The sequence below is a fragment of the Abrus precatorius genome, unplaced genomic scaffold (assembly GCF_003935025.1).
Source record: "Abrus precatorius isolate BTA unplaced genomic scaffold, Abrus_2018 Scaffold11, whole genome shotgun sequence".
Taxonomy (NCBI): domain Eukaryota; kingdom Viridiplantae; phylum Streptophyta; class Magnoliopsida; order Fabales; family Fabaceae; genus Abrus; species Abrus precatorius.
The window spans coordinates 29,975,230-29,999,308 of record NW_020874303.1 but is presented as its reverse complement, the minus strand read 5'-3'; the positions used below and the strand labels follow the sequence as shown (position 1 = coordinate 29,999,308).

The 24,079-nt window shown below is 34.1% G+C and overlaps 4 protein-coding genes across 9 annotated transcripts; 2 read left to right on the top strand and 2 right to left on the bottom strand.

The window, feature by feature from the left end:
* Nucleotides 1-44: 44 nt before the first annotated feature.
* On the bottom strand, nt 45-3,742 carry LOC113853615 (NADH dehydrogenase [ubiquinone] flavoprotein 2, mitochondrial). Of its 2 annotated transcripts, none has more exons than XM_027484079.1 (10): nt 3,621-3,742; nt 3,509-3,541; nt 3,355-3,420; nt 2,280-2,396; nt 1,660-1,737; nt 1,462-1,567; nt 1,290-1,336; nt 718-795; nt 538-603; nt 45-453 (listed from the first exon to the last, which is right to left on the bottom strand). In XM_027484079.1, exons 1-10 carry the CDS (start codon nt 3,675-3,677, stop codon nt 346-348), a joined length of 756 nt encoding a protein of 251 aa, XP_027339880.1. In that variant the 5' UTR covers nt 3,678-3,742; the 3' UTR covers nt 45-345. The 2 variants fall into 2 exon arrangements, with proteins under 2 accessions (XP_027339880.1, XP_027339881.1); XM_027484080.1 differs by having other exon boundaries at nt 102-453; nt 3,509-3,553; nt 3,621-3,692.
* A 575-nt stretch (nt 3,743-4,317) lies between these two features.
* LOC113856072 (protein SRG1-like) lies at nt 4,318-6,347 on the top strand. 2 transcript variants are annotated; one of them, XM_027487707.1, is made up of 3 exons: nt 4,318-4,758; nt 4,861-5,108; nt 5,997-6,347. In XM_027487707.1, exons 1-3 carry the CDS (start codon nt 4,570-4,572, stop codon nt 5,998-6,000), a joined length of 441 nt encoding a protein of 146 aa, XP_027343508.1. In that variant the 5' UTR covers nt 4,318-4,569; the 3' UTR covers nt 6,001-6,347. The 2 variants fall into 2 exon arrangements, with proteins under 2 accessions (XP_027343508.1, XP_027343507.1); XM_027487706.1 differs by lacking the exon at nt 5,997-6,347 and adding an exon at nt 5,274-5,806.
* Nucleotides 6,348-7,613: 1,266 nt separating this feature from the next.
* Nucleotides 7,614-13,073, bottom strand: LOC113854116 (pyrophosphate-energized vacuolar membrane proton pump-like). Of its 2 annotated transcripts, XM_027484976.1 has the most exons (8): nt 12,622-13,069; nt 10,674-11,248; nt 10,186-10,565; nt 9,857-9,943; nt 9,448-9,778; nt 8,336-8,746; nt 8,188-8,247; nt 7,618-8,092 (listed from the first exon to the last, which is right to left on the bottom strand). In XM_027484976.1, the coding sequence occupies exons 1-8, from the start codon at nt 12,887-12,889 to the stop codon at nt 7,886-7,888; spliced, it is 2,319 nt and encodes a 772-aa protein (XP_027340777.1). In that variant the 5' UTR covers nt 12,890-13,069; the 3' UTR covers nt 7,618-7,885. The 2 variants fall into 2 exon arrangements, with proteins under 2 accessions (XP_027340778.1, XP_027340777.1); XM_027484977.1 differs by lacking the exon at nt 8,188-8,247 and having other exon boundaries at nt 7,614-7,922; nt 8,490-8,746; nt 12,622-13,073.
* A 4,827-nt stretch (nt 13,074-17,900) lies between these two features.
* Nucleotides 17,901-23,830, top strand: LOC113854082 (formamidopyrimidine-DNA glycosylase). Of its 3 annotated transcripts, XM_027484923.1 has the most exons (11): nt 17,901-18,224; nt 18,648-18,699; nt 19,210-19,267; nt 19,979-20,047; nt 20,146-20,271; nt 20,799-20,849; nt 21,767-21,844; nt 21,929-22,028; nt 22,096-22,182; nt 22,956-22,990; nt 23,075-23,579. In XM_027484923.1, exons 1-11 carry the CDS (start codon nt 17,996-17,998, stop codon nt 23,477-23,479), a joined length of 1,290 nt encoding a protein of 429 aa, XP_027340724.1. In that variant the 5' UTR covers nt 17,901-17,995; the 3' UTR covers nt 23,480-23,579. The 3 variants fall into 3 exon arrangements, with proteins under 3 accessions (XP_027340724.1, XP_027340725.1, XP_027340726.1); XM_027484924.1 differs by lacking the exon at nt 21,929-22,028 and having other exon boundaries at nt 22,080-22,182; nt 23,075-23,830; XM_027484925.1 differs by lacking the exon at nt 22,096-22,182 and having other exon boundaries at nt 23,075-23,779.
* Nucleotides 23,831-24,079: the final 249 nt, after the last annotated feature.

Sequence of the window (24,079 nt, the reverse complement as noted above, 5' to 3'; positions counted from 1 at the left end):
ATACGATTGCTCTCCTCTACCATTGTAGATAACTCCATCCTATCCACCCATACGGGTAAATGCATCCTAACGGAATTAATTTATTAACTAAATAAATATAAACCATCGTAATCTCTCAATTTTCATTCATGATAATTAATGTACAGAGTACAGAAAAGCATTGATAAGTAACAAACAAGCCAAGAAATTTATGGCGTTTATGGAACAGATGTTTTTTAAACGGAAGCCATCAAGGCTGGTTAATTCAAAAATTGGTTGAGCATCTAACAATTTGACAATGTTCCAATTAAGGCAAGCTCGAACAGATGCAAGCCTCACATTATTGAAGGCAAAAAGCATCATACTTCAGCAGGCATCCAGGTCACGGCATGGAGGAGGCTTGGGCTCGCTTAACAAAGTCGTATTCCCTCCTTCTGGTCCACTCATAATCCGTCGTGGATTCTGTGTGCCAGGCTGAATAAAAAAAGAAACGAGATTCATAATCCAAGGTACTAAAACATGGGCGATAACAAAATAGATCATGGACAATATCCTTACCGGTAGCTTCTCACCCCTTTTCAGCATTTCTACTATCTGAACTACTCTCTCTGGGGTTACATCTTCCTGGAATCGACATCAATATCACGTTAAGAGTGTCTCAGAAGCACAGGTACAACAACAAAACCCCCCTCCCCAAAAAATATAAAATAAAATAAAATAGAGCGCTTTAAGACAGACGTAATAATTATAAGTATATCCTTCTGATCCATTCGAATAATCAGCCACAGTAATCATAGGTGCATTCACACAGCATCCCTGCATAACATTAACAACTTCAATCATGCACTCTCATTGGTTAATCAACAAAAACACCAAAGAATATCTAGTTATCAAAGAAAACAAGTACGCAACTCTTTCACCTCTTGGATTTTTTTCCTCTAAATAACAAAAGCTGTCCATCACAATAGGTGATTCTTTTTTCTAACAGTTAGATATCAATGTCCCATAAAGTTTGTTCTAATTTTTTCAAGCTAACAATCCAGGGGAGTTATTGGATGACTCAATGATACTGAAAAAGGTAAACATTAAGTTATAAAGTTCATATTTGTTATCAGAAACATCCAAGTTTATCACAACTATTTCATTAAAAAAAAAAGTAAACACAATGTTTCACTAAAAGGTCCAGTTTGTTCTTCAAGTAATTTTTTCCACTAAATATAATCGTTCAGACAGCACAAATCAAGCAAAACTACAACTCTAAAAACAAGGAACATCATGAAATGAAGATAAGATTCAAATAAAAGACTCACCATGCATTCCATTTCTCCAACAGAAAACAAACCATCTGGCGTCACTTCTGCAACCGAGAGGAGAAAGAAAACTAATTATTAGAAAATGCAATAGTTCCAGTTTGTCATGAATAAGATCAGGTTCAGTGATAGCCTGATAGGTACTGACAGAAATCAAGACTGATTAACTAACCATTACGCTTCACTCCCAAGTGTTTCAATAAGGCTTCTTCAATTCCTCGTGAACCTCGAATCATACAAGGTGTTGTTCCACAAACCAAGAGATGGTATTTCCCAACCTGGAAATTTAAAGCAAGTTGATCCAGATAAGCTTTGGCCTGTATTAATGTGGATACAAAATTGAAAGCATTAAAGCATAACATGCTTTCACCTTAGCTCGATTGAACATTGAGTAAAATGTGGCAACCTCATAGACCCGTATAGGAGCAACCTCTATAATTTTAGCCACCTGAATAATTCACAAAACTATTTATCATTAAAGGATTTGAATAGCTTTTATTGTTATTAAGAATTTTAATTCAGTTTGCAAACATTATGTTAAATTGGGATTTTCACTGTAGCATCGTAGCAACAAGAAGCTACAAGTAAAATTCAATGAAATATGATGAGTATATACATAGATGAAGAATATTCTGAAAATCGATATTCAAACATTGTACATGACAACTATCACAAACACAAAATGCTTCAGCCTGACAATCTTAGCAATAATTTCAGATGAACCATTTTCTCACAAATTTATTTTGCAATAGCATTGTAGGCCATTTACAAGAATTTCAAGACTTTCATAGGAATTATCAAGGGTCTTATTCTACTTAGTACTTAATAGACATTATATCATGCAAAATAAAACCCAGTTCATTGACTTGCAAACCAATGAGGATCACCTTTTCCATCCAACAGGGATAACAGATCAGAGAATCAGACATGGTCCTTTGATATGTTTCTAGACATACTAAGAAGAATACTTTAAGCAGGAAGCCAACATACCGCATTCATTGCAGAAACAGGGAGCCATCCCCCATGTTGCTGCTGGGCAAGATCCAAAAGAGGGATCACTGCAGATTGCTTATAGTTGGATGGATAGTGAGATAGAATCTCCTTAACCTGTAATGTGGACATATTAAAAAATTTTTTTTTTAAAATATGGGCTTGGCACCAAAAAGACACAATATCAATATTGAATTAAAGATCCATATCTCTCAGGACCCGTTTGGTGGACATGATAAGATATCTTTTCCTATCATATTCTATTTCTGACATTTGTTAACCAATAGACTATACAAGTCTATCCTGTAACCTTATCCTATCATTCTCTCTAGTGTAAAGTTTATCTTATAGAGGGATGAGTTAGAAATAAAAAGAATAGAATAAAACAATGTATCTAATTTATTGTTATTCTGATATACATCAAATGTAAAATAAAGTAAGAGTCGATTTTGCTTGTATCCTATCCTGTTCTCATCTAACTTTCCTATCATATCATGCTCACCAAACAGACCTTAGAAACATTATGAAAGAATTAATCAGTAAGACATCGATTCATGTCATTCTACATTTTCACAGACCATTTTCTGCTTTAACAAGCAGCTTTTTACTCTGCAAGTTGAACTGAACTAATCAAGTAATCAGATTAGAGAATGAAGCTAGTGAGGCAAAAAGTGTAACAGTGGTGCAAAATGAAGACTGCAACCAGTTGCAAAATGCTACCCATCCTCCAAGAGTTTTCTTGTACACTGATTATTTTTAGGTCCAAACAAAAAACAAACTCACTATAACAGAATATATAATATTCATTTGGTTGAGCAATAATCTAATGTTGAATATATTAGACTAAAGCTAAAATCGCTAAAACAGTACGTTTGTAGCGATTAAGCGTGAAATATCATTAATGCACGCCAGTACAATTATAAAGGCAAGACAAATGGATTAGTAATCCTCAGCAGTGATTGCCGCAACACTTTTGGATTTTGATATTGCCGGTGAAATATATAATGATAATCGATCACATATTAATCAAGGTAGGAGTACTCACATTCCAAGTTAGAGTGCGATGAAACATTACCTTCTCTTTATTGCCATCGGTGAATTCCCAGTGAAGGTTAGGGTTGTTGTTCGGTGTGTCAAGGTGCTGCCTCAGTCAAAAATGGATACAACAACAATCACAATCACGAAACGGGAAACAGATGAAAATCGAAGCGAAAGCGAAGAGCACTTACATAGTTCAGTGCGGTCGAGAAGGCTCTCGAAGGCTGAGAAAGGGGAAAACAAAAAAAAAAATGGTTGAAAATAAGAAATCAGTAAAGGAAGTTAGAAAAATAGAGACAGAACCTGACGGAAAATTTGACGGATCTCGTTGAAGCGATTCGCGGCGAGGCGCGCCAGCATTTTGGAGGAGCTAGCAAGAGAGGAAACAGATCGCAGAGAGAGAGAAACAAGAGAAGGTGAAGTGAATGGCGTAGTGTAAGAGAAGCACGTCGGAGGTGGCACCGTGGTGGCCGTTGGATCTCATCAATGGATTGCCGAAACGTCAACGATGCCATTTTATTTGGGCCTTCATCAATGGACTATACTTTGGGCCTCCAGGTAGAAATGAAGGTCCATTTTCATTCAGCTGAGAAGATATGATCAATGACAAGCAAAGATTATGGGAGGGATGGTCTTAAGGTGCAAAAGTTCTCAGGTGATTATGAAAGTTTGGCAGTACAATTAGGTTTAACCAAAATGGATTTTGTGTGAGTAGATTGGACAGTATAAAAAAATTATTTGACCTGTATTTTAAATTACAATATTTTGTATATTTATAAAATAAATTTAATTGCAGGTTGTTATTTACATTCACATATGATCATGATTAATTTGAAATAATATATATCGTGTGAAATTTTTATAAAATTAAAATAATAAGTATTTATAAATTAAGAGACTAATATGAATATTTTTTTTTCTCCGGTTATTTCTTTCTTTTCTTTTGCACGATTTATCACTTTCTATTCCTTATTTTTGTTTCTTCTCTTTTACTCTTTCAGCCCCCACATCCATCATTCTCACTGACGCATGAGGTCTGTCCATTCTACCCATTCATTGACGTACATGTTTGACAAACTTGGGACGGAGATAAAAATCAAGAGCAGCTGAAAAACTGAGCGAAGCAGTAGAGTTAGAGAGAATGATAAAGAGGAACATATCCAAGTAAAATAATGTATAGTAATATGGAAAAAAAATTATATAGTGGAGGTGGAAGCACTACTATCCAAGTGTGTACAAGAAATGGTGCTAAATGGTGAGGAACCACCTCCACCTTATGTTTGCAGAGATGATGGCTACACACAAAATGTGCCTTCTGCATCATCTTCACTACGTAACCATCATTGATTTTGGGCTCCTCTCTTCACCAACGCCACCAACTAAACAAAAACAAGAGCTTCAAAAGCTACAAGCAGCTCTCTCTTGCTGGGGATGCTTTCAGGTACATGCATAAACTACCATGTTGAAATTATTGTCACTTCCGAGATACCCCACATGCAAAATAACCTTCTTTTTCTGGTGTACTTTATCTCTTGAATTTCAGGCAATAAACCACGGAATATTAAGCCTACTTTTAGATAAGGTTCTTCAAGTTGCAAGGGAATTCTTTGAGCTGCCAATGGAACAAGAAAAGATAATTTCCAAAAGGGTGAAAGAATTTGAAGGGTATGGTGGTGATCCAGTTCCTGAAGAAGGCCAGTCTTTAGACTGGTCAGATCGTTTGTTCCTTGATGTATACCCTCAAGTTAGAAGGAAGCCAGGCCTGTGGCCAGAAAATCCATCATCCTTTAGGTAAATTAAAACAAAATATTAGACTAAGGACCTTCTTAATGCTAATTGTGCAAACAAAAATGTTCAAAGTTAATTGAAGGATGATAGCTGCTTTATTTGTGTTATTTGAGGTTGGCTTCTCGAGAATTGAAAGTATATTAGTAAGTCAAAGTCAAACTTGTGCAGGGATGTTTTGGAAGAACACACTGCAAGGATGAGAGAAACAACACAGCTTATTCCTATAGAGCCATTGCAAGGTCACTGGATTTAGAAGAAAACTGCTCCCTGAATTAATTTGGTGAACAAGCAGTTCTGCAAGCGAGGTTCAACTACTACTCTTGTTGTACTCGGCATGATCTTGTGCTTGGACTTAAACCCCATGCAGATGGATCAGGGTACACCATTATACTGCAAGATGATGTTGAAGGCCTCCAATTCCACCATGGAAAATGGTTCACCGTTCCAACAATTTCTCGTGCCCTTTTAGTCCTCATGGGTGATCAAATGGAGATATATTATATATATGCGTGTTGTTATTATGTTTATATGGCAACATCTCGATAGAAATAGAATACATCATGCACTCCACACAATTTTGCCTATAACCATACAACTTTTGTTCTCTGTTGCATATTTAGCAATTTAAATCTAAAACAAATCCTGGTAAGCTGTCTTTTCCATATAACTTAACATTTTCATCAATATTTCAACTAATATTACGACTTTTAACAGCTGAATCAACATATGTTGTTACTTTTTCCGAATTTCGATTTTCTGGAGTATCCTCTCAAATTATTACATTTAGCTTAGCTATCAACGTGAGGAGTGTATGCCGGGAATCATATATAAAAGTGAAGTGACAAAAAATCATATGAAGCGTCATCCAAATATTCCTTTCTGATGTTGCAGATAATGACTAATGGAACTTTCAAGAGTCCGGTGCATAGGGTACTAGCGAACTCCAAGAAGGAAAGGATATCCGTCGCAATGTTCTATACGCCTGAGCCAAACAAATAGATAGGACCAGAACAAGGTTTGGTGAATGAAGAACATCCAGAGATGTTCAAGAAAGTGAAAGATTATGCTGATACACATTGGACATACTACCAACGAGGAATGAGGGCAATCCATGCATGTAGCAAAAGTATGAGATCACAGTTATAAACCAGTAGATGCTATGGCCTGTGTATTTAGTGTTTTATTTTTTTGTTTTTTGGTTGGTGTGTTTAGTCACTTTAGTGTGTTTTTGTGCATGCACTGCGAGGATAAACAACACATTAGGTTATCGTATTGATATTCTTATTAAATACAATATGTGAACCTTTTAATTTCTGATTTTCAAGAATAGCGTATTGTCTCATGACTCATGAGATTCAAACGTGTCGGTAAAAAATGCTGTCCATCTTTTTGATCAAAGGATGCATATTTGTTTGTCTTCAATAGTCAGAACTAAAGATTTGGTTCGGACTGTACGAAACAAATGCCTAGTAGCGTTTTACGCTGGCAGCGACACCTTATTAATGCATGTGGTCCCAGCAGGCTTGTTTTTGTAAGTTCAAAGACTTAAAAGACTGTTGACTGTTCTTAAATACGTCTGGTCCCAAATAACAGTAATTCGTTTTTATTTAAGGTTTTTGTTTTAGGGCTCAGTTTAAATATGTTAAATAGTAAATTTTTATTGAAAAAATATATATTTATTATATTAAAATTAGAAAAATATTATATATATTTTTAATAAAAATATTATTTGAGTTTTTAAATTCAACTCTAAAGACTGAAATTAGTATTTTATTTATTTAATATAAAATGCATCATAATTTTTGTTTATTGAATTTTAAAAAAATTGTCTAAAAAACATTTCCCAAAAGCGATATATAGTTTGTAAGTATTATTATATCACTTCATTCATTATAAATCTTAAAAATTGAAAACTAAATAAGATAATTGTTTTAATTAGACCAAATCAATCTTCAATTTCAATCATAAAAACCAAACAAAATTAAACTAAATTTATGTGTACATGTAATGTAATTTATTTATTAAACTTCCATTCTTAAAAATTTAATTACTATTTTAACTAACAAATTTTCATTTATATATATTTTAACATAATTATTATATTTAATAATTTATATATTCTTTAAAATATAAACTGTTGAAATTTAAATTCAAATTTCTTTAAATTAAATCAGATTATATAAAAAAATTTAACACCAAATTAATTAAATTATAAAAGTTAAAACCAGGAAAAATTGATTAAATGACTTTTTAAGAAAAACATTGTGTGAATTAATTGCTTATTGTATTGGGTAAAATTAACTGCTTTATTTTCAGGTTATATGATTAGAAAAAGGTCCTAACTGGACATACTTGAATAATCTGATTTGCAAGAGCCAGTTAGACTGCCTCAATTGCAAATTTGAGGATTTGTAAAAGCCTTGTAGACTGCCTTCTAAACTGTTTCCTATTAAAGATACATATGCCTTTATTTTATATGAAATCATAAAAAAATAATAAATCTCGATTTTACATCTATGTAAATTTATAAAATGAATTATAAAACTCGCCATTTTCCGGAACCCTCAAAGTAAACATCACAAACATGGAAAATTGAAAATTCACATTGGCAAAAAGCAGTTTTGTAACATTTCACGTTCTCGTGATAGAAGAGCTACCTAAAGGTGGTGGAGACACTATTTGGTAAAATTACAAAGGAAAGAACAAGAAAAAATGGCATGTCAACGGCAAACCTATTCAGCTCCAAAGAAAATAGGTTTGCTTTAGAACGCCTCCTGTTCTTAAAAGATCTTAAAAAGCAAACCGCCATGGGTAGCGAAAAATGGAGCGAAAACAAGCGACTCAACTGCCATAAGCTTAATAAGGATGTTGAGCGAAGGGCCCGAAGTATCCTTAAGAGGGTCTCCAATGGTGTCACCAATAACAGCTGCTTTATGTGGTTCAGATCCTTTTGGACCCAATGCCCGGGCATGCTCAGAAGCGCCGGCCTGAAATTTGAAGCCCACAAGCAATTTCATTACCAACCAAAAATCCTACAGTATAATAGTCTTTGAAATGAGTCGTAATTTTACTAAACTATTACCTCGATGTACTTCTTAGCATTATCCCAGGCACCACCGGTGTTGGATGCTGATATTGCGATCTAATGAAAAACCGAGCACAAGCTAAGCAAACTTCACATAAAGCTATAAATTTCAATCAAACACTAACTATCAGAGTAGCGGCATTACCTGCACCCCAGAAACTAGAGAGCCGGCAAGAACGCCTGAAAGAGTTTCTACGCCAAAAAAGATACCAACGATGAGTGGTGTAAGCATGACAAGGGCTCCTGGAGGAATCATCTCCTTAATTGATGCATCAGTAGAAATCTTGACACAGGTAGCATAATCAGGCTTGGCATGACCCTCCATGAGTCCTGGAATGGTGTTGAACTGCCTACGAACCTCCTCAACCATCTTTAAAGCAGCACTTCCCACACTCTTCATCGTCATGGCAGAAAACCAGTAAGGAAGCATGGCACCAACTATGAGTCCAATGAAGACCTTGGGTGTCAAGACATCCACTGTTGAAATTCCAGCCCGGCTGACAAAGGCACCAAACAAGGCCAAAGACACTAGAGCAGCAGATCCGATAGCAAATCCCTAGTACAAGTTGGAGTTAAGTTCAGTAATAGTTACACAAAAGTAAAGTATAACAAGGTGAAAAGGGAAACAGGAACGAACAAAACCAATATTATTTGATGCTTTGCCCATTTTAACAGAAAGTAAGACTAAATCTGAGTTTGTGAAGCTCTTAAATCTTTTCCAGCATTAATATAATACTCTGGCACAGACAATCTATGTGACTGTGTTTGGATTGAATTGCTTTCAGAGGTTATTTCAGTAATTGATTATGTGAAATAAATTTATGTTTGGAAATGTTACATAACAATTGATTTTAAGATAATCTATTCCATTTTGACTGTCTAATCTTTATTGAATAAAATTACAAAAGAAGTATGAAATTATCGGTAAAAGTTGATTTTGTATTTAAACTATAAAATGGGAAAATTAAAGTTAACTAAAAAAATAATCCAATAGTTGCTAGTCATAAGCTCCAATATCCAAAATCTTGCTTATTTGGAAGAAAAAACCCCTGTAATAAAAAAATATAAGATTATGATATAATTTTTACCAATGTTAACAAACAAGCAAAACAAGATTATACATAGTTTTTAAAGGAAGCAGATTATAATCTTTACAAAATATCCAATCCAAACACTACACAGTATGAACCAGAAAACAGAACAGGCTGCTCAGACAGAAAGGGTAAGCAAGCAACCCTGCAGTGGAATATCACATACCTTGCCGATGGCAGCTGTAGTGTTGCCAGCAGCATCAAGGGCATCAGTTCTTTCACGGATTCGATGGCTCATGCCTGCCATCTCAGCAATACCCCCAGCATTGTCACTAATAGGCCCATAAGCATCTATAGCCAACCCAGTAGCAATGGTGCTCAGCATCCCCAGAGCAGCCACAGCAATACCATACATTGCTGCAAAACTGAAACTCACAAAAATGCTGATAGCAATGGCAAAAATAGGAATAATAACAGACTTGTATCCCAGAGCAAGGCCAAAGATGACATTGGTTGCAGCTCCAGTCCGGCAAGAATCAGCAACATCTTGTACAGGGCTGAAAAGCAGTCAATGATACATGTCAAGGCCAATAGAAAGAGAAAGGGAAAATTGCACAATTTCAACATTCAGATACCTGTAAGCATTGCTTGTATAATATTCAGTCACAAACCCAATAATAAGTCCAGCCCAGAGACCGACACCCACACATAGGAACAGCTGCCTGGAAATTTAAAACACATTGGTAGTTGGATTTCAGTGAAAACAAACTAAAGTATTAGTTGATCAACATCAAATGACACATTTTCCAAAAATACAATATTATCAAGATTTAAAAATAATAATAATAATAATAAAATATTGAATTATAAAAGAATCTAGACTACAATGACACATGGGTCAGAAACACACGTAAAAGAAAAGGCATGCAAATGTGTTTTATTTTGGTAAATGAAAATGTCTTACCAGCTCTTCACTTCTTTCTGAGCACCAAAGTTGAAAATTGTGAAGGATGATGGAAGAGCAATCCAACTAATAATTGCAACTCCAACAGTCATGAGAACAGTTGAGATGATAAGCTGTTTCTTTAATGCTGGTTCAATTTCCTTGACAGCCTTGATCTCAAAGAAATCAGTTGCAAAGAGAGCAGTGATCAAACAGACAAGAATGCCCATAGAACTGACAAGTAAGGGATACAACATGGCAGTGAAATCATGGTTGATTCCAAATGAGGAAATTGAAGCCACAACTAGGGCAGCACAGGATGATTCAGCATATGAACCAAAAAGATCAGAACCCATCCCAGCAATATCTCCAACATTATCACCAACATTGTCAGCAATGACCTGAAAAGTACATGGAAAAAGCACAATACTACAAATTCAGAAAACAAAATCTGAAAAAGCCTGAAACAATGATTGGGGTGCAGGGGAAAAGGAGCAAATATAACTTACAGCTGGGTTCCTTGGATCATCCTCTGGGATATTTCTTTCAACTTTTCCTACCAGGTCAGCACCAACATCAGCAGCTTTGGTATAGATGCCACCACCAACTCTCCCAAACAGAGCCATGGAAGATCCACCCAAACCATAACCAGTTATAGCCTCAAAAAGGCCTTCCCAGTCATCAACATAATATATCTTGAAGAGATTGATGGCAATGTAGAGCACCAAAAGACCATTAGCTGCAAGAAGGAAACCCATAACAGCACCAGATCTAAATGCGGTAATAAATGCCTTTCCAACTCCCTTCCTAGCTTCCAAGGTCGTCCTTGCATTGGCATAGGTAGCAATTTTCATCCCAAGGTAACCAGATAGGACTGAAGTTAAAGCACCAAGCAAGAATGATACAGTGCTGAAGAGTGCAGTTGCAAGAGCAGGTTTACATAGCTTCTGCTTATCATATGTGCAGGGCTGGCTCTTGGTACTAAAGCTCTCCACTGAGCCCAGGAAAAGGAAGATTAAAATTGCAAAAGCAGCCATAAAAATCCCCACATATTGATATTCAGTGAAAAGAAAGGACGTTGCACCTGCAAATCCATGCAAACCTTGTCATTAAAGCGAGAAAATACAAGCCCAATGAATTTAGAAATCACTGATAAGGGATGAGTTAATGCATGTATTCGTGGAATCCCCAGAAAGAAACAAATTTGGCAATCCGTATATACCAGTACGTATATTTATAAAGAAAGCAGTAACCAGGTACCTTCACAAGGAACATAGGAATCTAATATAAAGTAAGCACCTTCACATGGAACATAGAACTCTGGAATTAAGCATTAATGAAATCAATTTTATTATGAAATAATAAAACTGTATGTACTTCCCTCTGTTACCTTAGAAACTATTTTTAAAGACCATGTCAAGTCGGATGCTAAACAACACATTGTACGCAGAGGATTTTAATTAACTCTAAGCAGCAACGAGTTTTTCAGCTTACGTTATCACAGTGAACCATCCAACACAAAATTCGCATAGCTTAATTGCACTTGCACTGGGCTCAGTAATTGTTGTAAGCAGAACATTTTTCAATACGAAATCAACCGTTCCTAAAAGAGTTCGAGAATCTCAACTGAACAAGATGAATATATTTGGCATAATTAAAAAAAATTTATAATATAAATAGTAACACTGAATACACGTACGCCTCGCACTGAATAATAATACTAAGTTGGATGCTCCTAAGTTTTAATAAAAAATTGTAATTAAAACTATAATAGCACCAACAGAACTTAATCTCAGTTATTGAAAAGAAAGATAAAAAAAAAGCAATAATAACGGAGATGGCAACACGAACAAAAATACCTAATATAATAATATAAGTGTGGATCACGTGCAGCGCACATGAACAGATAGTGCTAGATCTATTAAATTAGAGATAATAATTAGGTACTAGTAATAATCACTAGTTGTTTACAGTCCCAATAATTCAGGAACAGGGATGTGGATCATGACGCACCCAAGACCACAGGTAAAACAATTAAATGGAAAAAATCAAAGGAAGAAAGTGATCTCACACGAGATATTAACAATTTGCTGCCTTCGAAACTCAGATATTAGTGCTTAATAAAATTAGAAAACGGATCAAAAGGTCAGAAGCTTAAAAAATTAGTCCCGATTAAATTTCGAAACATGATTTCCCGGGTGAAATGAAGAACAATACCTTCTTCCCAGGCATATGAAATATTACAACAAAAACAATAGTTGACTATCTTTTTCAAAGTCGTTACTATTGTTATTTGTTATTAGTATTACTTCAGCCTCTTTCCAGTCAGAACAACGGCTTCAGCTCAGTTAAACGCAAACGCGACACACCAAAACATAGAAACGCGGACTTTCTCGAAAGAGAGAGCAACACAAGCAGATCTCAGCGAGATCTTAAGATCTAGATAAGAAAGCTCACCTTCAGATATGGCGCTCTGTATCTCAGCGCATTTTATGACGACGTTATGGTCGTTGATGCCTTCTTCTTCCTCAATCAGGTAGTCACCGTATCCGTTCTTGTTGTTGTTGTCGTTGTTGCCCGGGGACGACGAGGGTCCGTGGCGCTCAGGCGTGAGCTTGACGCGCGACACTAGGTACCACTGCACCAACGAGAATACAATACCAACCACAGCGCACACCGGCACCACTATCTCCGTCCCAAGCTCCGGCAGCAACGTTGCACCCATCCTCGCCGGAAACCTAGCGCCGCCGGTATCCTTGACAGAAATAAAATTAAATAAATGCGAGCTTCCCGCTCCGGCAAGCCAAACCAAAAGACTGCGTGTAACGAAGTGTAGTAATGTGATGCAAATTTATACTCCGGAGAAAATGGTAAGCTACATGCGATCTGGAAGTGACAAGTTGTACCCGGATTTGATGCCGTTGGATTGTTTCCATGAAGATTCGTGATCATCCAACGGCTCATGTAGAGGGACGAAACGATGAATTATGGCGGGAGCGAGCAGTGAGTGGGGAAATGAAATTGATTCGGCGCGTAAGTTAGACGCGACATTATGGGTACTCGCTCGATTCTACCGCTAACGTGTCTCCTTCGCTGCTTGCATGGATCGGAAGGTTCCATAGATGAGTGTTGCAAACGGTGTGGGACCAGAGGGTCTCGTGCAATCTTGGTGGTTGATGGTGTGGATCGTGTTTTGGATGGAACAATGAAGAGTGTGATGTTGCGGGTTTCACTGTGCGTGGTACCAGAGGATTGTGGGTGCTTTTCCGAACGGCTTTGGTGGCTCTGACGTCACGTGCCTTGAATGGAGTGCAAAGCAGCATTCTAGCGGATAAAAAATCATCTACTTTTTTCCTTTTAAAAAATATATCTACTTTTAAAGGAAAAAGACAAACACTAATTAAAGAAAGTAACTAATATTTGAAAAATATATTTATATTTTTACATAAGTTTTTTTAATTTTTATTAAAATTGTATTTCTAGATCAATATTCTTTAAAAATCCATAAATAAGAGTAAAAAAGAAATAAATACAGTATTCAATATAATAATTTAAATATAATAAGTTAACATATATTTAAAAATATTTAAACTTTATTAACGTTTTTAAAAAAAAATCTCTCAAGAAGTTAATGAAATTAAAATATTATTCAGTTTAATTGTACAGTTTCGTAGTCAATGAATTAGATTAGAGAAACTTTCACTCCATACAAGACAGGCAAAGATATTTGGCAAATTTAAACAATACACGTTAAAATAACTTTATTTATGCATGGAAGATCTTTTAATTTTATTTAAATTGATAAAATTAAATATAACTTTTAGATCTCGAAAGTTAAAAATTCAAAATAATATTTTGAAGTAAATTTTAAAACTTTCTTTATGATGACAAAAGGCTAGTTAAGCAAGAAAATTCATCTTTTGAAAAAACGTGGTTATTTATTTAATCATGGAAAAAAAATTATTACAAACATTGATGAAATTCAGTTATTCACGTTACATTTCATAAAACTAACATAATATATGTTAATTGTAAAATACCGATAGCTACCTGTGAATTACTCCATATTGATTCAACCTTTTCGTCCGTATTTGAAATTTATATTACTGTTTTGTTTCTTTAAAATAAAGAAATATGTAAAATAGAAAAGTGTGTGATTGTTTAATGTTAATCTAAAGTTAAATATTTAAACGAGTTAAACCGTTAATTTATATATCAAATGATAATAATAAAGTTGACACATGTCTTTATCAAAATTGAAGTTTGTCAAGATGGTAAGTATAAATAAAAAAAAAACGATATTATGTAAAAATAAAGAAGGTAAATACAACATAAGTATAAGAGTATTGAACTTAGTAACTTTAAAGTTTTGGATTAAATGCGATATCAATGTTTATTTATACTAACCTGTTGATGAAATATCTTTTGATTTATTTGCAGGCCAAAATAAGTGATATTTAAGTAAATTATTTGTTTAAGTAGCAGATCTATGTAAAGAAATTAGTTTATCTTCTGACACGTTTTAATAAGTGGTATTAAAGCTAATAATCCATCTAAGTAGTTGATTTAATATGTGAGAACATTATCATATCAAAACTCTTCATAGAAAACATAAATACTAGTAAAAAAAATCCCTATATCGGGCTAGTATAATTTTTTTTTATAAGGATCAAGAATTAACAAATTAATAAATTTAAATGCAAGTAAAAAATCCTACACTAGACTAGTATAATTTTCTTGTATAAACTATTTCTTTTTGGAGTAATAAAACTTAAAAATGAGATAAAAATTGAGAAAAAATTTGTAAAAAAAAATGAATGTATTAATTAAATAAAAGATAGAGAACAAATGAATGTTAAAAACAATCAAAGAAACGCGTTGTTAAAGGGTTAAAAATATATATATTAAAACCTAAATTAAATTTAAAAGCACAAAAATTAAACTATACTTATTATCAAAATAAACCTCTATGTTTCTAAACATATATAATTTTAGTTTTCTTTAGCATTATATAGTTTTTTATAATAATTTTGCATATACACATCTTTAAAACATATCATAAATATAAAAATGCCTAAAGATATCCGTTTTAAACTATACAAGATTTGTATTAAATCAAATTCCCAAGTTGATAATATTTTTGAATAACTCCGAATTTGTTAACTGATGCGATTAAGATGAAGTATTATGTGGAGTGCGAGGTCCCAACTCCCGAGGCCGGGAGTGTGGTCTCCACAACGTGGCCTTTGGTTGTGAGACCAACGTGGCAACGACGAGGGATTCAAATTACGTTAGCTTAGCATTGGCTTTTTGAACTCACGTTTGTGAGAATCATGAAGACGTTCCACCCTCTAATGGGGCACTTCACAGGCAAGTGAAAATACTTTCCTCGCAATCCCACCTCGCGGGGAATCATGCTTCATGTTCAGGTGAGTAGCCCTTCGTTATCAGGATGACATGTGAACATCTACCACTTCAGAAATTATAAACGAAACAATAGAGACAGATGGTGTTTTTAACCTGCGTTCGTTTCAACATCACTGTCATATCTGCTTAAAATTTTTTAAAACGTTTGGGGTTTTCATAATTAACTTACGATTCATAACATGATTGGAACAAGACAAAGTTGGATATTTTTTAGATCTTACAGTTAATTCTCAGTTTTGATAACTTATAACCTGAAAAGGTGTATTAACCAACGTCTTTGAAACATGACTCAGAAATTTAAAAAAAATTATATATTTATCAAAATTATTAACATGTCTTAATGTGATTTATAAGAAACAGAATTATTATTGTTAATTTTTTTAAAAACAAAATTCCAGGGACATGGGTTAGTAAGATCCAATGATACACATAACATCAAATTTTATAAAATAGAACAAATGAAATTAAAAAACAATGTTTTAAAATATAAATACCAAGATTAAAATTTAAAACCCATAAAAATAAAAACATATTTAAATATATGTTGGGAGTTACTCACAGTTGAAAACAACAGGTTATTATGGGAATTGAGGGACGTAATATAATTACACGTTCATTAGTCAATCACTCAGTGTTTAAGTAAATATCAGAATTTAAAGTAATATTTAAATCATGCTACTGTCTTAAGTATCTTTTGATTTTGTATTTCTTTGAGTCTGAGTCTGTAAACAAGTATGAGAATGATGCATAATTTCGCAACGGAAGGATAGTGGCTGATCTTAAAATGTATGAACAGAAAAAAATCGTCGAGCATGTGAAGAAATAAATAAAAGAAATATCGATCTTAAAATGTGACAATGCGTAGAGAATACATGATTAGTTATAGTTGTTTTATGTTGCGTTAATAGCGTGACTTTTTATTTTAAATAGATAACTAGATGCAATATGCTTTATGGACCGGACAATAAAAAAGTATAATTACGATTTGACGATATTTTATTCTTTGCTTACTTAGGGGTTTTTATTCTGAACGGAGTAGCATAATTGAGGGAGTTTTGAGTTGTCCTTTTCTAAGGAGAGGTGAGGTATGATGGTTTCTAATGGGGTTTACTGGGAAAGGCTTATTCGGACCGGCCATATTTATTAGTGTAAAGAGTATAATATGGCCAAGCCATATTGTTATATTGATGTCTCTTGTTTTTCGTTTTCTGCCACCCATCCGTAATTAACGTGACGACGTGAAATGAAATCAGTGAAACATGGGAGTTCAAAGTTTCTACTCTTTCTTTATTTGGGAACTAGACCGGATAGTCTAAGTGGAGAGAGCTCAGGATGCTCGGTGCCTCACTGAGTGGTTAGAAAGTGGTTCTTAATCATTATATGATATGGCTAAGAAACACTCAACCGTGAAAGTTAAAAAATAAAATAAATCCGGGTGATTATTTGGACAGTAAAAATTGTGTGTTGTGTCTAAAAATAGTTTCTTTAAATAAGATGGCAAGGGAATGAGACGTGGCGCCACTAAAAAAGTTTTTATTTATGAAAATGTCAAAATGTAGAAGTAATTGTTATATGTGTGTAATGGATATATTATCTCAATTTTAGTCAATGCAGGAATAATTCCCAGTTAGAGCTTATGTGTGATAGGCGTGTGACTTGTGCATAGTCGTAGATATATTTAAGAATATTTATTTCACGGGGAGTTTTGGTTATTAATGTCAATTTTTTTTTTTTAGTTTAACTGATTATATGTTTAGACTGGATGAAAGAAGAAGAAGAAGAAGTGTTACTTCATAATCAATGTGAGACATTTTAATCTACTTCTTCAAGCTCAATATTAGACATATGTGGATTGTAAGACATTTTAATACACTTTTTGGTGAACAGTTCAGTATTTAAAATGGATAAAACTCCTATATCATTTTAAGAAACTTTAACTTGACTATTTTTAAAAAATTAGCTTATAGAAAAATGATTTCTTAGATCCTATAATGAGTATTTATTATTCAAATACATCTTAATAAAAGGAAAGAAACAAATTTAAAAAAGCTTTTAATTTTCTCCCACAATAAGAAAAAAGAATAAAAATATAGCGGTGGTTCTAGTTAAATTGTTAGCTTTTTTGTTTAAAAATTATTGAAATTGAAAATAGTTTTCAGTTTAACATATTTTATTTTAAAATATATACAGTGCACTTAATTTTATTTATTAATTTTTTTTATGGTTCGAAATCCAAATCAGATGAATCTGAGCCGTTGGATGGCATGCAGCGATAGCAACGGACACAATTTAAAGTCGAGGTCACCTGCAACTGCGAGCAGGCCAAAACCCTGAAGAGAGTTTTTGTGAGCGAAAAAGAAAGCGGTAAAAGGCGAGTGAGTGTGTGAGTGAGCGAGAGTGTGCAATGCCGGAGCTTCCGGAGGTAGAGGTGGCGAGAAGAGCGGTGGAGGAGAACTGTGTCGGCAAGAAGATAACAAAATGTGTGGTTGCCGATGATTCCAAAGTCATCGATGCTGTCTCTCCTTCGGACTTCGAAGCTTCCGTCCTCGGCAAGCTCATCGTCGCCGCTCGTCGGAAGGGCAAGAACATGTGGCTTCAACTCGATTCCCCACCCTTTCCTTCATTCCAATTCGGTACTCTCTCTTAAACCCTAGTTACGTCGTTTTCTCCTTCCGTTTTAGGAGTATCTCGAAAGATGAAACTCTCTTCGTTGTTTATTTGCATGTTGCATGGTAACCATTTTTGCGCATGCAGCTAATGGCTTTAGCTTTTAGAAGAGTCGGTCCCTCACTAAAATGAAGTAGATAATACGAGATAGCGTTTTAAAAGAAATCGGATGCAAGAGAAGGATCAAGCACGAGTGTGGGAACTGGGAAGTGATAAAAAGGGACAGGGGCTTATTAATATTTTATAGCTACAATTTGTTGGGACTAGAATAATTTTGTGATTTTCTTCTCCTTGTTGTCTCGTCAGTCGTTCCTGTCGTATAGGAAATTGTTGGTAACTTGGTATTTGGTGGCCTACAACTTATGGGTTTCTACTTCTTTCTGTTTCAGGCATGGCTGGTGCTATATACATTAAGGGGGTTGCAGTAACGAAGTATAAAAGGTGATGCCCATGGAACATCATTAAGTAATTTGTACTTCATTATACTGACAGGCTTTGCTGAAGTTTCCAAAATTTTCATTTCATTAAATCTTAGATCTGATAATCATGCATTTTGCCAAGTTGACAGTATAGTTTTTTTCCTCACTCGCTCTCACACACACACTTTAATGCATTATATATACCATGGTTTTCTTACCGTAATTTTCCCCTGTATACTTCTTTTATTAGTCCTTATTTAAATAGGATACGTTGCTAGGTTTATGTATTAAACAATTGCAATTCATATTAATTGGTGTGAAGTGAAATGATTTTATGCTTGTAAAGCGCTCTCAATTTGGCCAATTTTTTTTTATCATTCTACACGCAAAGTTGTCTATCTGATAGTGAACTTATTTTCCATGTTTCAATGGGTAGAACTGCTTCAGCTTTGCATGTTATTTTGTTGCAATAATACAACACATATAAGTCTCTTCACTGCTTATTATAATAATGATATAATTGTACATGTAGATCTGCTGTAAATGACGAGGATGAGTGGCCTTCAAAATATTCAAAATTTTTCATTGAGGTAAAATCTGTAACTCCATTGATTAGTGAAATGCTTGAACTACATGACTATTTGAAATTTTAACCTCTAAGTCTTTGCACATTATTGCGGAGGATGAGAGCAAATAATAGCTTGGGAGCTACAAAATGCAATATTTCCAGTGAATGCACTTTATAGTGTTATGTTTCACGACCATTGACCCTTATTTCTAGTACACTAAGACTCTGGCTACACAATGGAATTTACATCCGTTGCTATGAAGGTAATGAAATAATCTTCACACATATAGGGGTCTTCAATTTAGAGGAAGTAATACTTCCGATTGGTTAATCTTTTCTTATAAACGTTTCTAGAATATAAAAGGAATATTCTTTGTAATTCAAAATTTGAAGATCAGATAGATCAACAAAATTATAGTCAGTGGAGGAAGTTCTTCCAGTCAACTTATATATAAACTTTTGATATTGCTTGGGAGCTGAAGGATGTGAACTTCTGATTCGATTTAGTTCCTTAAATTTTTGCAGTAAACATATTTTATTCTTCCATTGTCATAAGCAATTGCATAATCAGTATGAAGTTTTACCTGTGTGGAAGGGTGATTTATTTTTCAATTTTTCTATTTTCTTCACATGCCTGGTGAGCCTTGAGATTCAATGATTTTTCTCTCCAACAAGTACTGTCATTTATATGAGCTTCCTTTGAGTATTAATCAGATTAACTACATTTGTGCAGTTAGATGATGGTTTGGAGTTGTCTTTCACTGACAAAAGGCGATTTGCTAGAGTTCGCCTGCTCGAAGAAGTATTGTGACTATACTTGCTTGTCAACCATATTTGTTTATCTTTTTCGATAAAGAAGTTTGCTATTAACTGCACATATGTTTTCACTTTGATATATAGCCGACATCTGTGCCTCCCATATCCGAGCTCGGTCCCGATGCACTTTTCGAACTTCTGAATCCTGAGGAGTTTACTGAGTCTCTGCACAAGAAGAAAACTGAAATCAAGGCTTTATTACTTGATCAAGTATTAAGTGCTTAACTTTATTACTTCCCAAAGATTGTGTTTTACTCGTTTCTAATTGTTTGTTTATTATCAGTATATCATTGCTTTGTTATATATGTTTTCCTTCTCTTTGAGTTTGCATTGGTTGCTGGTTATAATCTTTTTCACTTGAGAAACCAAAATATGTTCTTTACTCAAAACTTGATGGGACATCTTAACATACACTTACTGATAATATGCACTTGAGTAGAAGGCTATGTGCTACTGATGGGGCAAATGGGACAAGTCACATGATAAAAAAAGATGGAGAGTTCATTAACTAATTTCTTGTACTTTGAAAGCATGAAACTAATTCTGTTGAGATGAATTACTCATGCTAAGTATGATGCAGGTAAGCTTAGTTCTTTGTTCTTTTTAAATGTTGTGTCTATTAGATATATATCATCTTTCCCTTCTGTGCATAGGAATTTGAATTCTTAACATTTTACACTTGACTTCGTCAATATATGGTATTAATTATAATAGATCTGAAATTCCAATCTTTGCAGAGCTATATTTCAGGTATTGGAAATTGGGTTGCAGATGAGGTGTTGTACCAAGTAAATACAGCATTCATTTTCTCAATGCTTTTGAATATTTGTTGTTTTCCAGTTGTGTTTTTAGTTGAAGATATCAGATTCTAAATGTGGCCTTATAGTTTTTGTATGGCTTATAAAGCCTTAAGTTTTAATATTTGCCTGAACTTCGTCTTTTTAGTAATTTCAATATACAGTCCTGTAGTGGATACTGGATAGAGATGAGCCTTGATCAAATATGAATTCTTAAGAAACAACTATATTGAATATATGTACTGTATTACTTTTTAAAAGACCTACGTCATTTCCCTATCCTCTTTGCATACAAGATGATCAATATGCTCTTCACCACAAACCTGGAAGGGGGAAAGAAGGCCTAATTTTAGTTTTGTAGAAATAAATTGGAAGGGATGCTTATTAGTGACTTTTAGTCTTTATTAGTAGTTTTAGTATTATGACTCTGTTTTAGCTATTATATATATCACGGTACATTTATAAGGGAAAATTTCTCCCCAATAGTAATTCTTGTGGCTTAGATTCTTCATAAAGAAAATTTTGGAAAGCCTGTCAAGTGTCAACTTCTTGGGAATTGATGATGCTCCGTAAGAATATAAAATGAATTTTGAATTCAAACTTATGTTTATTATTTGGGCAGTGAAAACATCTACCTGTGATATAAAATTGAAATCAATCTAGATGAAATTAAGCTATTAGCAATTATTATCATTTACTGTATTATAATATTTATGTTTTTGCATTGTATATCTAAAGCATCAACTTATTTTGGAGCTTGCATTTCACAGAATTTAGCATCTGCTTTGACATTCTATTGCCATGAAAAAATAGTTAATAAAATTTCCTTCTAACATTGGAATTGGATAGATATCAAATTATAAATTTGGCTTAATACCTTATTAATTATTCTTTTTCCCTTTTTCCAGGCAAGAATTCATCCACGGCAGATTGCTTCCAGCCTGTCTGATGATAGCTGCTCAACTTTGTATAAGTGCATTAAAGAGGTGGGGATGCTGATTCTTTTGAAATAATCATAGTTTATGGTACTTCTGTACTTCATAAAAAAATATAGAGAATAAAACCTGTAGGTTATTCAATTGGCTGTTGAAGTTGATGCTGACTGTAGCCGTTTTCCTCTTGAATGGTTATTTCATTTTCGATGGGGGAAAAAGCCTGGAAATATAAGTGGTGAGAATACTTCTCTACATGTATTAGTTGACAATTAGGTTCATTTTACAGGTCATTGAAAAAGCAGTTGAAGTTGGAGCAGATAGTAGTCGGTATCCCACCAGTTGGATATTTCATTCACGTGAAAAGAAACCCGGCAAGGCTTTTGTTGATGGTTTGCTTCCTCACTTTGTAAAAAAAATAATAATAAATTTTTGGTGGAACATGAATGGTACCCAATTATAAGGTTTCTTTCTGCTTTCTAGTTCTGAGCAGTTTTCCTTCAAGGTTATAGTAAATTGAATAGCCTGTATTCTAGATTGGTATGATTTACTATTTGTAATGAGAATGGTACCCCAATGCTAAGTTTGATTTGCCATTTCTGATGAGATTGCAGATACACAACTAAAGTTCTTGTATGTGTTTCCATATTATTGAGGAATGATCATATTATATTAGTGAAGTTCTAGAGCATTCGATTATGGAGAGTGGCATTGGAATATTGATATTATATCATATATAACTTCAAATTTGAAAACTGAAAGCATCACACGTGCATTATTGAAGACTCCATTTTGAGATTCACTGGTTCATTGTTAGGTCAAGTTTTTTTACTATTTTTTTATGCTTATTTTCTTAGAAGTATGACTACAATTTTTTTGATTTTTTTGAAGTTACAATGCTTTCAAGAGGTCTCTGAAAGTATCGGATATCCTCTTTTCTTATTTTATCCCTAATCACCAGTTTGTTGTAGTGTTATCAATACAAAACAAGATATATTTATCTATAATCAGATTCTTTATTCCTTTTTATTTACTTGGTATCTTTTTTTTTTTTTTTTCTAAATATTGGATAAAAAGTACCCTACTTCCTGTCCAAGAATAATAAATAAAAATGCATGTATTTAGTGCTATACCTAAACATTTACAAATTTTCATGTGATAGCAGGGAAAAGCATTGACTTCATCACAGCTGGTGGCAGGGTATGAGATTCTGAACATTGACATTAGTTGTTATTTGACATAATATTTTATGTATTTCTGATCTGCAAATGATTTTGCTCTTAGACAACTGCTTACGTGCCAGAGTTGCAAAAGCTAAGTGGATCATTAAATGTAAAAGAAACTGACAAGTCTAAAAGGCAAACCTCAAAGAAAACAAGTGTAGATGGTGACAACAATGATGACATTGAGAAACCAACAACTGGGGAAGAGGGGAATTTTGGAAGTCCCAAATCAAAGAAAGGGACAAAGGGTGGAGCTAAAGGTAGGAAGCCGCCCAAGCAGATAAAGTCTGGGGAAAATGATGTAGACAATGATGGTGATGCTGGTACTGATTATGATAGTGATCAAGTGAAAAAGAAGAAAGCAGGCCAGGTGACCAATAGAAAACAAGTTGGGGGAGAGAAGCAATCTAAGAAAAGAGTTCAAAGCAGTCAAAATAGTAGGAATGCTAGAAGGAAAGCTAAATAGGGTCTATTAGGCTTGCATAGTTTTGTCATCTGCTGTGTTCGTTGTAGAATAACAGAAGGATGATTTATTATGTGCCTGCAACTTAGGTTTTTTGCTATTTAATGTGCCTCAAATTAATGCTGCTGTATGATGATTTAATTTCCACATGTTAAGCAGAAAAATGGAAGGAAAGAGTAGGATGCCTTCAGTGTTAATGTTAATGCTAGCTTACCGTGCTCAAGGTATTTATGTTATGCTCAAAATGTAATTTCTAAGACTTCCATTATTAGATAGTTTCTCTGTGCAGGTCAAAATGATTTAACTTGTAAGGATTTTGATCAAATGCCTGGAAGATATTTTGGTTTTTTGACTGCTATTTTGATTAATTCCCCGTGTGCAGCGCTTACAGTTATGCATATCTGAACGCACTTGAGTTAGTGGAGTGGGTACAGAGATGACAAAACAGTATTAAAAATGATACTTCTAAGCATGTCTTTTTATATATGGTCCAGTAAGTGAATTTCGCTCTAATAATGGGCTAACTTTTGAAAGCAGCTGAAGTATACATGAACAATGTCCAATGGATTTAAATAAATATGAATAATGTGGTTTATAACACTA

What these genes read in the sequence shown, in the direction of transcription:
- LOC113853615 (XM_027484080.1), bottom strand. Translation starts at nt 3,677, where the DNA reads ATGCTGGCGCGCCTCGCCGCGAATCGCTTCAACGAGATCCGTCAAATT. An exon ending in TTGGAGAAATGGAATGCATG is followed by an intron (nt 796 to 1,289) that starts GTGAGTCTTTTA and finishes AATGTTATGCAG; the next exon opens with GGATGCTGTGTGAATGCACC. An exon ending in AAAGGGGTGAGAAGCTACCG is followed by an intron (nt 454 to 537) that starts GTAAGGATATTG and finishes TTTTTTATTCAG; the next exon opens with CCTGGCACACAGAATCCACG.
- LOC113856072 (XM_027487706.1), top strand. Translation starts at nt 4,570, where the DNA reads ATGGTGAGGAACCACCTCCACCTTATGTTTGCAGAGATGATGGCTACA. An exon ending in CTTGCTGGGGATGCTTTCAG is followed by an intron (nt 4,759 to 4,860) that starts GTACATGCATAA and finishes CTTGAATTTCAG; the next exon opens with GCAATAAACCACGGAATATT. An exon ending in GAAAATCCATCATCCTTTAG is followed by an intron (nt 5,109 to 5,273) that starts GTAAATTAAAAC and finishes AAACTTGTGCAG; the next exon opens with GGATGTTTTGGAAGAACACA.
- LOC113854116 (XM_027484976.1), bottom strand. Translation starts at nt 12,889, where the DNA reads ATGGGTGCAACGTTGCTGCCGGAGCTTGGGACGGAGATAGTGGTGCCG. An exon ending in ATGATCCAAGGAACCCAGCT is followed by an intron (nt 10,566 to 10,673) that starts GTAAGTTATATT and finishes TGTACTTTTCAG; the next exon opens with GTCATTGCTGACAATGTTGG. An exon ending in ATGCTAAGAAGTACATCGAG is followed by an intron (nt 8,093 to 8,187) that starts GTAATAGTTTAG and finishes TTCAAATTTCAG; the next exon opens with GCCGGCGCTTCTGAGCATGC.
- LOC113854082 (XM_027484923.1), top strand. Translation starts at nt 17,996, where the DNA reads ATGCCGGAGCTTCCGGAGGTAGAGGTGGCGAGAAGAGCGGTGGAGGAG. An exon ending in CAGATGAGGTGTTGTACCAA is followed by an intron (nt 20,850 to 21,766) that starts GTAAATACAGCA and finishes CCCTTTTTCCAG; the next exon opens with GCAAGAATTCATCCACGGCA. An exon ending in TGTATAAGTGCATTAAAGAG is followed by an intron (nt 21,845 to 21,928) that starts GTGGGGATGCTG and finishes TAAAACCTGTAG; the next exon opens with GTTATTCAATTGGCTGTTGA.